Below are 12,307 nucleotides of genomic sequence, written 5' to 3' on the forward strand. Positions count from 1 at the left end.
AGGATCTGAGGTGTGAAAAAGTGGGAACACGATCCGGATCTATCTCTTAACTAGTCAACGTCGGTCCGAAAATCGCCGATCCAATTGTCCAAATGAAATCGGGTCGGCACAGGTCCTGGTCGACTAGTCCCAACCCGTTTCAATATCCGAAAATTTGACCAATTACGGTTTTGGGATAGTGGAGGGAAATGTGGTTTCCCTCCTTCCACTCTCTTCCCTCCTAAAAAACGTTAAAAAAGAAAATCAAAATTGCTTTTAAGACGGAGGGGGAAACTCCCTCCAAAACCCAATCTCCCTCTCCCTCTCCCTCTCCCTCTCTCGCTCTCACTCTCTCTCTTCGATCAGACCTGTTCGTCGATGGCGGAAGATTCGCAGTTGACTGAAGGTCAAGCGGATTGTTCGTCCCCCTCTCCTCGTCCTCCTTCTTTCTCCCTCTGCGATGGCGGAGGAGCTGTTGCTGCTTCTCCTGTGGTGAGCTTCTTCTTCCTCCCCGTCGGCGACTTCTTTCATGATTCTCGCTGTTTGGATCCTTAATTCGCCTTGACTCTGTGTTTCTTTTGTATCTTTTTGTTGTTAGGGCGCGGGTTTGATGAATCTTGGCAACACCTGCTTCCTCAACGCGGTGCTCCAGTGCATCACCCACACCGTTCCACTCGTGAAGGCTCTCAGATCTTCAGATCATAGATCTCGATGTAAGATCTATCTCGAAGAAGAAAAAATTTTCCTCACAAGGAGGAAAATCTGTGTTCTTGCGTTTATTTTATTTTATTTTTCTTCTTTTTATTCGGTCGCATGTGGCATATCATCCGGCGTCTCACTCTAGGGTCCTCGGAGGTTCCGTTTTAACTATTTTTATCCTGATTTACAGAGGAAAATGCCTTTCGAGGCTTGATTTTGCGATTAATTATTACGATGCAGGATGTGTTGCTAATTGTTTTTGTTTATCATTTTGATTTATGTTTTGTGTTTTTCCTTCTCATGTCACAGGCGAAAGAGAGGTTTTTTGTGTTCTGTGTGCTATTGGTGATCATGTTGAGCTGGCTTTGTCGTCTTCTGGGGGAACTCTTCTCCCGCGATATCTGGTGGAGAACGTCTGCGGTAAGGAGCATTAATTTTATGATTTTCGATTGGATACTGCTTCAGTTTAAGTAATATTGTGTCTATTTTTGGACCTTGCGCAACCGTTGATTATTGATTCACTGAACTGGATGCTTTCCTTCTTGTTTTGTTTATTTTTTACGAACTTGATGGCTTATAATGTCTAGGATTTTGGACATGGTTACATCAATTCACGGGGATTATTTTCTTGAGGATGATAATATTTTATAGAATTTTTTTCTCGCGGCCGGAGTCATGTACACAGAGATAATTTTTCTGGTTAATTAAATCTGTATTTCGTACACACTGCTGTGATGTTCTTTTGAAAAGAAAAAAAGTTATTTTCTTGTAAGATTCGCACAGGTGCCACAATCTGCCGACAAACCTCTTGAACCTTTTGTTAATTGTTATGCTTGATCGGTTTTTCAGGTTATAGGTTTCTTTTTCTGAAATTTGTTGAGTTGCTCTATGGAAAATAGTCTATTTTTAATTGTTTTAGTAGGGACAAGCATCCTCTTAGCGTTTTTTTTTTTTCCACTCTAAAAGCGCAGCTCATGTCCTAAGTTTTCATGATCTGCTAACACGTATCTATTCTGTCCTTCAGAATGTTAAATACAACATTGTAGATTTTAGCTAATACCTTTGCCAAATTAATAAACTGTAGTGTTTCGCAGCTTTTGCTTTATTCGTCTATTTTTACGAAGTGCTGCAAGTGATCAATTTGTGCTGATTTCTTTCTCTGTCTTACTGTTGATAAGACCTCTTCAATTGGTAACGTGTGTGCATTCTAAAACTCATAAATTTGTTTGCTATGTGAACTTGCAAATGAATGATCTGACCAATATAAGGTTTCCCGTGCATTCTAAAACTCATAAATTTGTTTGCTATGTGAACTTGCAAATGAATGATCTGACCAATATAAGGTTTCCCGATTCTATCCACAGATGCATCTTCAGCATTCAGTAGATATGAGCAAGAAGATGCGCACGAGTTTCTGCACTGGTTGCTCGATGGCCTTCACACGTGCTCATTGCCTCCTAAATCCACCGATAAATTGTCATCAGCAGACGAGGATAGCTTTGTAAAACAGATCTTTGGGGGAAGTCTCCGGAGCCAGGTTGGTTGAACAAGCCGTTATGAATTAATTGCGCCACATTATTTAACTGCTGATTGCTTGAATTCTCGTGGTTCATATTGACGAAATTTCGTCATACGTTATTGGGATGTGGGCTGTCTTTGATATCTTACAATTAATATATTGATCTTGGGCATTTCATCGGCTACTCGCGCACGTGTACCTGATTCATTGCCTTTGCTTTTAATTTTCTTTTCAGATTAAGTGCTGCAACTGTGGTAACCGCTCGGATACTTTTGAGCCTCTACTAGATCTGAGTTTGGAGATTGACGACGCAGATCGTCTCATAGATGCTTTGTCGTCATTCACAAAGATCGAGCCTATAGACGACCCTGATCTAAAGTTCACATGCGACAGCTGCAAGCAGCAAGTGGCAGTAGAGAAGCAGCTTACTTTGAACCGTCTACCAAATATTATTGCATTCCATCTCAAACGCTTCAGAAACAATGGGCCTGAAGTGGAAAAAATTGGGAAATTTGTCGAGTACCCATTGGAGATTGATTTACAACCCTTTCTCAGCAATCCAGATGATGGGAGAGTAAGTTTTGTTTATTTCGCGGCGCAGTTTGTGGTTTTGGTTAATTGGGATGATTGACCTAGATCCATTTGATTAATTTTTTTCGGACCGTTTCCCTGAAACCATAAAACGGTGTTTAAGGGTCGATGCTATTTTGTCTCAAAAAAGCCGTTTAAGGCGTGTTTGGTTGATATTCAGAGACAAAACAGGATTTCAAAGTTGCGGATTTGGGTGTCATCCAAAACAGAACCAAATTTAGAAACCTGCTTAAAAAACAAAGTTTTAACAATATCTTATTTTTGCAAAACTACTAGTCTTAAGCTAGCTAACTGCAAACTATCTGAACGTTGGCCCTGGTTTTTAAGCTAGCTAACTACAACTATCTTTGTGCTGTGAAATACTGAAAGTCATGAACTTAGCTTTTCTTCCCTTTCTGATGCAGGGTGACGGCAAGTATGATCTGTATGCACTTGTGGTGCATACTGGAGGCACGTCAACCTTTGGGCATTATTTCAGTTTTTTCCGTTCCTCTCCAGATTCTTGGCACCGGCTGGATGATTCACTGGTATGTCCACGCTACAGCATCTCAAAGAAAATATCTGAACACTTGTTGGCCCGTCACATTGATCACTGAGGAACTGCAATCTAAGTTTTCAATGCCAAGCATTTACTGTAAATAAACTGTTATTGCAGGTTGACACAGCCAGTAAAACAGCTGCTCTCAGTCAAGAAGCATATATTTTGTTCTACAAGCGACAAGATTCCCCATGGTTTTCCAGTACAATCGAGGTGCAAATAGAGGCGCAGAAGAAACAATCTGACATGAACAGTGCCACAACGTCTCCTCAGTCAGTATTAGACGACACCGAGACTTCTCGCATGCCGTTCTCCACCTGTTCAACAAGTGCCTCTGGCAGCGAGGTTGACGACACACCAGAAGCCATGGATGTGCGCCCTTCAACGCCCTTGCCAACTTCGCTGCCTATCTGTCCAGACGACGAGCCTGGTAAATGAGAGATCGGGCCTCAACATTTTGTGTTACCTTTTTTGGTTAGTGGAGAACTAACACTACTTTGCCCATGGAATGCAGAAGAAACCTTTCAGATAGTACGGCCAAGGTCTGATTTTGACGTAGAGAACATCAATTCCTCAAATCAACTCGACATGAAGACTCCACCACACATTAAAACCCCTCAGTCACTGGAGGACCAGCGTAACACAGAAAGCTTGAAGAGACTGATTAGCAGAATGCCCAGTTCCCGACGATCGGGCTTGATCGCCTGCATCAACTCTCCGAGCGGGTCCCCCGGCGATTGCTCTGATGGCAGGAAAACAAAGAGGGGCAAGCTATCTAAACAATCAACACCTTCAGCGTCATCATCTAAGAGGATATCCAGGAATGCGAGCCCACTGTCCAGCAATAATGGCAGCGTGGTCTCCTTCCAGAGCATCAGCCCACAGACTTTAAAGCGAGCCTGTGTTGCTGGTGCTTCTCACTTAGATATTGATTTCGAATGCTGAAAAGTATCAGTGTTTATTGTTTTCTCGTTAGAGATCTCCATTAGATTCTACTGTCGTGAAATTGTCATCCTTCGTTACCGAGAGAGATGAGGCGTTCCATCAATAACCTTTTCTAGGCTGTTGGAAAAATCGACTAGCTGCGACCGCATTATGGTTTGTGGGCTGGTTTCCAGTATCTCGCTTGTTTTTCCAATTGTAGAATAAGCATCTACTTGCTGCCATGTGTCGTTTTAGCAGCTTATGGAGGGTTTCAGGCTTTCAGCGTCTCGCCTGTAAGAACAGTTCCTCATTTTTTTAGATGAACGGTAATTTATAATACTTTTGGCAATTTTTAGACAATATTTCTGGTTTTCATTCAAAAGGCGTACTTAGCCATATAAAATTAATTTTACTTCTGAATTAGATGTAGTCACATTCACGCAATATAACACGATAACCTCACACGAAGTTTTTGGCCTCAGTTTTAAATAATGCTTTGAACATGTCTAATTAGACAGTTCGTTCATGCAAACAACGAGAAATTGCGTACGCAAGCAGCTGCACAAACACCAAGGTGAAGAAAAGAACATTCTATTGGGATGTCCATATGAACCATTCACTTACAAAATAGCTACTGATACACATATATGCTGTGATATGGGAATGCATATGCGGAATGCATATGCTGTGTGTGATATGCGAAGCTTGAATAACCAATATTTCCCAAAAAAATTCCAAAGGCAACAAGGACAGAATAAGCATGACTTAAGAAATATGTAGAAAATTTGCGAACTTATCCAGCCTTATCCAGACCATAAATAAATCTACGTTGGACACTCAACTAGCGCTCAAAGAATTCTATCTTGAATATCAGTCAGGAAGCTGGAAGCCAAATTTGTAAGCTTCTTTCCAGTCTCCCCAGCAATGTTCTTCAATGAGGCTATGTCTTGTGACGCCTGAAACAATACAGTTATAAGAAGAGAAAATTGGATTAGCAACCTCTGAGAGAAAGCAATTACCGATGCTGGAGAAAGTAATTTCTGTGAAATAATGCAACTATAAATGCTACACTTCTTGGACACGCTAGCCTTTGAAACATGACGCACATGTCTACCTTTCGTATAGGTAGGTATTAATTACCTTGGGTAACTATTTCCCAAAAAGGAACTTATGGACGACAAATTATACTTGTAGTGAAATTTTGTAACGTCTTAAGGGAGTTTCCAATCACTATCAAATGGCAGATTTAAAGTTTTATCATGGTGAAATGCAGTTCCACCTTATACCTCCATTTTAAGGTGAAATAGAGGGACATTGTCTTTCAGTGAGAATTTCAACCCATTTGATTGGTGCAAGTTGGGTAAGATGAAATTTCACTCTGGGGAGACATACTCCAGCAATGGAGATGAAGCAGAAAAACAACACTGATAAACTAGCAAAATATAGCAGACAAACAAGCAGAAGGCCACTAAGATGGAGTAACACTAGAACACATTGGAATCCAAGTAATTTCAGAAAAAACCATTTGATGAAAAAAAAAACACAATGGACAAGAATTACGATGCATTGGAAAAAGGCCAAATGTACAATCTCCTACAGAACATCTGGAATGCAAATGTAACATGCATTCAGATTCTTATATTAGCCTACTTGTTTTCACAGTTTGAACTGTTCCAACTAAAATCTTACAACATGAATTAAAAATTACCTGAAAAGAAATCTTATTGATGAGTTCACTTGCTGCCAAATCAATCCCAGAATCATCATTTTGATGTCCAAATAGATCAGCACTGGATATAGCCGTCGAACCCTATAACAGAACATATGTGTGGGATAAGTTGCAGTAGAGAACTAGAAAAGAAACCAGTGAACCATCATAGGCAAAACAATGCAACAGCAGTCATAAATCTAAAAGGTAGTTATCATAACGGAACATACCGAAAATTTCTGCAGGGATGCCTGGAACTCATCACCAGCTCTATTTTGATCACCAAAGAACTGAGACGATGAGATAGATTTTGCATTTGAAAACTTCTGTCTAGCTTCATTTGTCTCTTGAATCTGCTAACCAATGGCCATATCAACGAGGACATCAACCACATGTTCTAGCATAGTTTTTGTACAGATTCTTTTAACAAAATATAAGTAACATGTGTTCATATTATGTTATCTAAGAAGAGAAGATAACCATCCAATGTAACTATGTTTCTTCCATTTTTCACCTATTTTTTACCTATGGTGCTCTACTTGAACCTATACACAATGAGATTGCCCTGTTGGAATCACAAGCTGTTACTGTTAGATGTATGCTTTGGTTTCAGCAACAAATCTGCTGTGAAATCCAAAAGAGACTGTAACTCTTTAGCAGCCTTACTTCAGCCTCACTAACATTAACTGACATGATAGACAAATGAAAGGCTTGTACTCAAAAACATAAAACTATCCAATACCAGATCCAATAAAATTTGTGAAGTTCACACAATATATATACACACACACACACACACACACAACACTCATTGACAACAGAAGCGACATCTTTTCGCTCTACTACAGTTTCTGCAGAAGAATCAGAAAACATCAAAGAGAAACTAACTGCTCCACAAGCTAAACTAAAGAATAGCCTGTGAAGAAACTGAGCACTAGACAGAAAAAGAGAAAAGGCCCATCTAGATATCCAAAGCCTGTCAATAAAACAAAGTCAGAACAATAATGGAAAACAAAGGTAATGCTCTGCCAAGGAAGGCCCAGTAATTTGAGGATCTCACCTGCACTTTGGAGGAGGTTGCCTTCTTCTGACTTAAATTATCCATTCCGTACTCTGCAAAGAAGCCTGTAGACTTAGGTGGTGCGACATGGCCAATGACTTCAGGACCACCAGAGCTGTTGTCAGAACTCATGCTCTCCACATACTCAAAACGAGAAGGAAATGATGATCCCAACTTGGTGGAAGGTTTATCAGAGGAACTGACCACAGGTGCCGGTTCTTCAGGCTTTTGATCATAGATGCTTTCACTAGTCTGCAGTAAAAGAAACATTTTGAAAACTTTTTGTATCAAATCACACTCAATTTCACTAAGCATGACACATCCTGAACATTCTTAGGTACATTGAATACAGAATAACTAGCTCTACACCAGGCTTTCCTCCTTCACTCACTTGAAACAGTGAGGGCAGGCCAGTTGGAAGACCATGCATGTGGTAACATATTTGCAGTAGAAATCTACTGTCTCCAGTAAGAAATGGCTGCTGGTTGTTATTTGGTCAACTAAAACAGAACATGCATTGCATGTTTATTTGGCCAAAAGAATTCCTTGCATCTAGTTATTTTGGCACAAAAATATATTTTTTTCCTCCGTTATGAAGCTTTAAGCATAGTAGTAGTGATCTGAATACTCCCGACGACTTGCTTATGAGACAGAAACTACAAACACAGATTTTGTGACTTAAACGGAACTTTTTTTTGAAGGCCATGTCTAATATGACGAATCCTTAAAGAAGTACAGCCAATCATTAGAAAATAAACAGGTTAACCAGTCAGTAGGATCTTCACAAGCAAAGAAACTAGAAAGTAAGGCTATATCTATAACATCTTGAAATAGCTATACCTTGGTTGTGAGTTTTCTGACACCAAGTCCTCCAGTCCTACTTCCTGTCTTCTTTGCACCGAGAGGCTTCTTCACAGGGTATGAAGGAGCTTTAGGTGAAGCAGGCTTCTCAGCAGGCTCCTGTTTGTCGAATGAATTTTCCTTTACAGTGTCCACAACCTTCACATCAGGAAGGCCATTAGTGGCATTTGTAACTTGAGAGGCAACAGGAGACCGAGGAGAATTCAATGCATTATCTTCAGTCAGGCTCTTTGCAACTTCTTTTGAGAGTAATTGTCTGTACAGATCAGCTGCCCTTGACGTGTATTTAGCCTCAATTTTGCCTCCATCAGTCCATCCATGTTGTTTAAAGAAGACATGAGCACGATTATTTCCTCCATAACTCATCATCTTCAACTGTTCTGGTGTCCAGGAATCTAGATTTGTAGACCTATTTGTCAAACAACATAGCATCAATCTTTAAGGATTTTTACTGTTATGGTGGATAAATCAATCATTCAAAATAACCTAGCCAATGTGCAAGCTGCTAATCTGCACAATGTGCAAAGGCATTCGGGATGGTAAAAGGCAGAAGCAACTCAACTTGACCACTTATATTAACACTGGGTTCTATCAAAACAATTGCAGATCATATCCAGTTACTGACACCATGCTGTGGTGCACAACTTGCAAGCTTGAGCCAAGACTTGACTCAAACAAAGTCACCCCTCAACTGTAAACCACATGCAAATAATAGAAAAGGAAACACAACAAACAGCTTAAAGCTATGAAATATAAAAAAATTAGATGATGCAAACTTGACAATCTCTTCTAATGCATTTATGCAGCTCCACAATCCAATTCAAATTTATACAAATGCATCAATGCCATTCCAGTATTAAAAAAGTTCAGAAGAAATGAAAGAATATTTGAAAAAAAAAAAATTGACAGCATAGTAACACACTGACGTATGCATGAACATTCACAAAGAAATTTCTACAAAAGACAGTCCAAAGTTCCAACTAAGGTAAATTATATATCTCATCATGTTTTTCAATATCTTCACGTGAAAAACGAAAAGAAACAACTGTCTAAAAAACCGCAAATCTAGGCACCAATATGGATTATTGACAGAAGTCCATGTTATCCAAACCCACTGACATCGAGGCACAGATAAAACAAACTGCAAACAGGAGACAACTATAACCAAAATACAGAAAATATGAACTTGAATTTTGCTGGAAAGGGATAGTTTCCACCTCCATCAACAAAACACCTAATATTGACAAACTACCAGAAATAAGTACAAAAATACAACCATTGTAAAAATGACAATCCATAAGATATTACAATCTCACCAGTATACAGTTGGAATTCTTTCAAATTAATCTCCTTCTAACAAGAAGGTGTAGGAAACTAATGAATCACTTGATATTCACAAAGGATTGCTTGAATGACATGGTGAAGAAGTAAAGGTATTATTCCTTGAGGAAAAAGTATATTTTTTATCCACTTCAGAAAAAAAAAATCCTTAACTATTGAGATAACCGACTTGCCATGGTAGGCTATGACATTACTTGATTTTTTCGCCCACTTCTTTTATAATCAGGTTTGTTCTGTTCAACACACCTTATTTTTCATTTACAAACTTGCAAGTTGCACCGTTCTAGTCTGGAAAAAAGAGGAACGAAAAGGAACTGGAGACTGGAAGTAACGGTCAAACTCAATAACAAGACTGTTCAGAAGAACAGATGCATTTCAATTGTTGGATGGATGAAAATTTCTCAATGAAGCAAGCTGTGTAAAGTCCATGAAACCAAAACGTAAAATGGCAAGTTAAGGGCAGAAGGGAAGATTGAAATGAACATCTGATGATATAGAAAGGTATAACATCACCACCTTTAGACCAAGAAAAAGTGAATACTACAGTGAAAAGCTGAAGCATTTAACACAATTGTGAAAAAGGACAACTTCATGCATGATCAGGCCAAGCCCACACCAAATGAAGTAACTTGTACGAGACCGAGAGATGCAACAAATACCAAGAGAAAGCCAAAAAACAAAAATCATATGTCATGTAGATGCCAAAACAATGTATAACCTATGAAAATTCACGAGAACCCTCTGCAAAGTGACTTAGCTGGCATACCAAGCAGTGACAGGAGGCAAAAAGCCTCAGCATTTGCAATAAAAGATAATGAAAGACACAGGCTTCCAGCGTAAAAGGGCATTCACAGAAACTGTGGTAACACAGCAAGAAGAGTCTACACCCTCTCATCTTCAAGTTCAGATGACCTCTCACTCTGGTGTACAATCTGAAAGACTGAAACTAGAGTCTTTGCTCATTCAATTTATAGGTCCACATATAACAGAGAACATTACCATATATGCCAACTTTAAGCTTTTAATTAAAATGTACTAAAACCTATTTTCTTCAGAATTATAAAAAGGAAGATACGAAGCAAGCATTAGCTTTTTATCTTTCTTTTTACTATAACGGAGACCAAGCATGAGCTTGCTGTCTTTCTTTTGGATGTAATGGAGCCACACAGGTTCCTTTTTTTTTTCCCCTCAAAATCCCTCTTCAGTTGTTGTTTATCATGCATACATCTTCATCAACCCCCTGGAGTCACGCCATCAGTCTTACATTGTGTTCGGCTATAAGGCTATAACTGTTGAATCTGGAGAAGAAACACATTGATATAGAATAAACCATTTAAAAGCCAACTAAAAGACTGGCAATGACAGCGGTAACAGCATAATCACCACAACAGCCAAAAACTTTCCAAGTTAGCCAATGGATAACCGTAAATGAAAATCCAGAGACCAAAGCCTAAGCGCTGGCAATGTAAAAGCTGCTACGACCCGTGCACTGTGTAAGACAGTCAAATTCAAAAATCTCCTTCGATATTGCCACATCAGTCCCTTCATCATCGATGCAACAATAGATCGTGGATAATATCCACCCGAAACCCTAATGATTCAGCCAGGATAAAGGTCCGACCATTTTCCTTAGCACGATCCAAACACATTAACCAAACGGAACGATGAATCACAAACAACAGTCGACGAACCGATCAAAATCCTCTAGACATTCACTAATGAGAGAGAGAGAGTACCGGACGAAGCTAATGTGGACGCCGAGGCTCCGATGAACGGCAGAGCAATCGATGCAGAGGAATATCCCGTAGGTCACCGACGCCCAAGTCGGGTTCTTCGCGTTGCAATCGAAGCACATCTACGCGAAAAAAACAAAAAAGGCGGAGGGTTTTCCGCATCAATCGAGTTAGGGCTTCCGATTCGGCGGATTCCGATCCCAGATCTATGAGTTCCTCCCTCCAAAACAAAGAAGAAGAATGAACAAGAAAAGAAGAAGAGACGTAGCACGAAGAAGGAAAGCACCTTGTTCTCCGGCTTAGATCTAAGCTTGCGGAAGACGGAGTTCCTGTCGGCGAAGCTCTCCGTCGTCGCCATGAAGGCCGGAGAACGAGCCGGATCGCAAACGCGTTTGGAGTTGTCTAACCTTCCTTTGGTTTGGGAAACGAGGGATTCCCGCTGCCCTTCAGGCGGGTTCGTTAAAAAGGAGGAGATCCACCGTCTTCGGCTTCCAATTACCGAAACACCCTTCCTTTGGTTCACGCAACCGCCCCACCACATTGTCATTTCTACTAGCAGGGGACCCCAAGAGGATGGGCGTTTTAGTAACTTCCATTTTATGTTTATAAATGCCGGACGACAGATGATGGATCAGGGAAATGCCACTTGATTTGTAAGTGGACGTTGTTTTGGAAACTCATTTTGATGGACAATTTTTATTGATCTTTTCATTGTAATACATGTCTGGTTTGGGATTAGAATACTTATAGATATTTAGTTTTAAATCTTTAGTGTAGATTCATAAAATCCTTATAAAAGTGACAATTCTAGCATTGGGTTGTAGCATATTTCAATTTGTCACTTGTTCAAAGGATACAACATAGCTGATTTGGTAAAAAGGCAGGTCATTAGTTCAATTTCCGTAGTCATCGACCATGCAAGTGTTTGAAGGTTGGCGTAGGAAGCTGAAAAATTAACTTGGGGTTTTAAGTTGCCGCATAAGTGGCAAAGTATTTCAGTTGTAATAGGTTTCCTCAAGTAATGTGGTCCTTGAAAAGTTTCAAATCATACATGCCAAAAGCTTAGTTACACGAATAATATTGATCTAAAAACAAGTAAATCTATATCTCATGTACATTTACTTATATCCTACACCGTTTGAAGATTCTGCTTTCTCTTTCTAAGTTTAATTTATCAAATCTAAGATTTGGGAGGTACTACTAATCTGTTTGGCAATAGTAACATGTTATTATTGTCCAATGAATCTACTTCAAAATTAAGACAAATTCATGAAACACTATATTATAGTATTCTACAAATCTGGATGGCATATTCATTAGACCGTAACAATGTGTGGCTGATCCCTCACGAGTT

The 12,307-nt window shown here is 39.6% G+C and overlaps 2 protein-coding genes across 2 annotated transcripts; one reads left to right on the top strand and one right to left on the bottom strand.

Moving 5' to 3' along the window:
- Window positions 1–275: 275 nt before the first annotated feature.
- LOC116253113 (ubiquitin carboxyl-terminal hydrolase 21-like) lies at window positions 276–4,612 on the top strand. Its single transcript, XM_031627882.2, has 8 exons — window positions 276–471; window positions 578–692; window positions 988–1,098; window positions 2,043–2,215; window positions 2,433–2,771; window positions 3,193–3,315; window positions 3,444–3,756; window positions 3,841–4,612. Exons 1-8 carry the CDS (start codon window positions 358–360, stop codon window positions 4,269–4,271), a joined length of 1,719 nt encoding a protein of 572 aa, XP_031483742.1. The 5' UTR covers window positions 276–357; the 3' UTR covers window positions 4,272–4,612.
- A 213-nt stretch (window positions 4,613–4,825) lies between these two features.
- Window positions 4,826–11,389, bottom strand: LOC116253327 (probable ADP-ribosylation factor GTPase-activating protein AGD8). The gene is made up of 7 exons (XM_031628099.2): window positions 11,240–11,389; window positions 10,957–11,075; window positions 7,859–8,288; window positions 7,019–7,270; window positions 6,189–6,311; window positions 5,959–6,060; window positions 4,826–5,206 (listed from the first exon to the last, which is right to left on the bottom strand). The coding sequence occupies exons 1-7, from the start codon at window positions 11,309–11,311 to the stop codon at window positions 5,099–5,101; spliced, it is 1,206 nt and encodes a 401-aa protein (XP_031483959.1). The 5' UTR covers window positions 11,312–11,389; the 3' UTR covers window positions 4,826–5,098.
- Between the last annotated feature and the right edge of the window lie 918 nt (window positions 11,390–12,307).

This window comes from Nymphaea colorata, chromosome 4, assembly GCF_008831285.2.
Source record: "Nymphaea colorata isolate Beijing-Zhang1983 chromosome 4, ASM883128v2, whole genome shotgun sequence".
NCBI lineage: Eukaryota > Viridiplantae > Streptophyta > Magnoliopsida > Nymphaeales > Nymphaeaceae > Nymphaea > Nymphaea colorata.

Bases quoted from the DNA above. Each gene is read 5' to 3' on its own strand.
- LOC116253113 (XM_031627882.2), top strand. From the start codon at position 358: ATGGCGGAAGATTCGCAGTTGACTGAAGGTCAAGCGGATTGTTCGTCC. The intron at 693-987 runs GTAAGATCTATC...CTCATGTCACAG, and splicing joins TTCAGATCATAGATCTCGAT to GCGAAAGAGAGGTTTTTTGT. The intron at 3,316-3,443 runs GTATGTCCACGC...CTGTTATTGCAG, and splicing joins ACCGGCTGGATGATTCACTG to GTTGACACAGCCAGTAAAAC.
- LOC116253327 (XM_031628099.2), bottom strand. From the start codon at position 11,311: ATGGCGACGACGGAGAGCTTCGCCGACAGGAACTCCGTCTTCCGCAAG. The intron at 8,289-10,956 runs GTACTCTCTCTC...TTTGACAAATAG, and splicing joins GTCCACATTAGCTTCGTCCG to GTCTACAAATCTAGATTCCT. The intron at 6,312-7,018 runs GTGAGATCCTCA...ATTGGTTAGCAG, and splicing joins CAACCTCCTCCAAAGTGCAG to ATTCAAGAGACAAATGAAGC.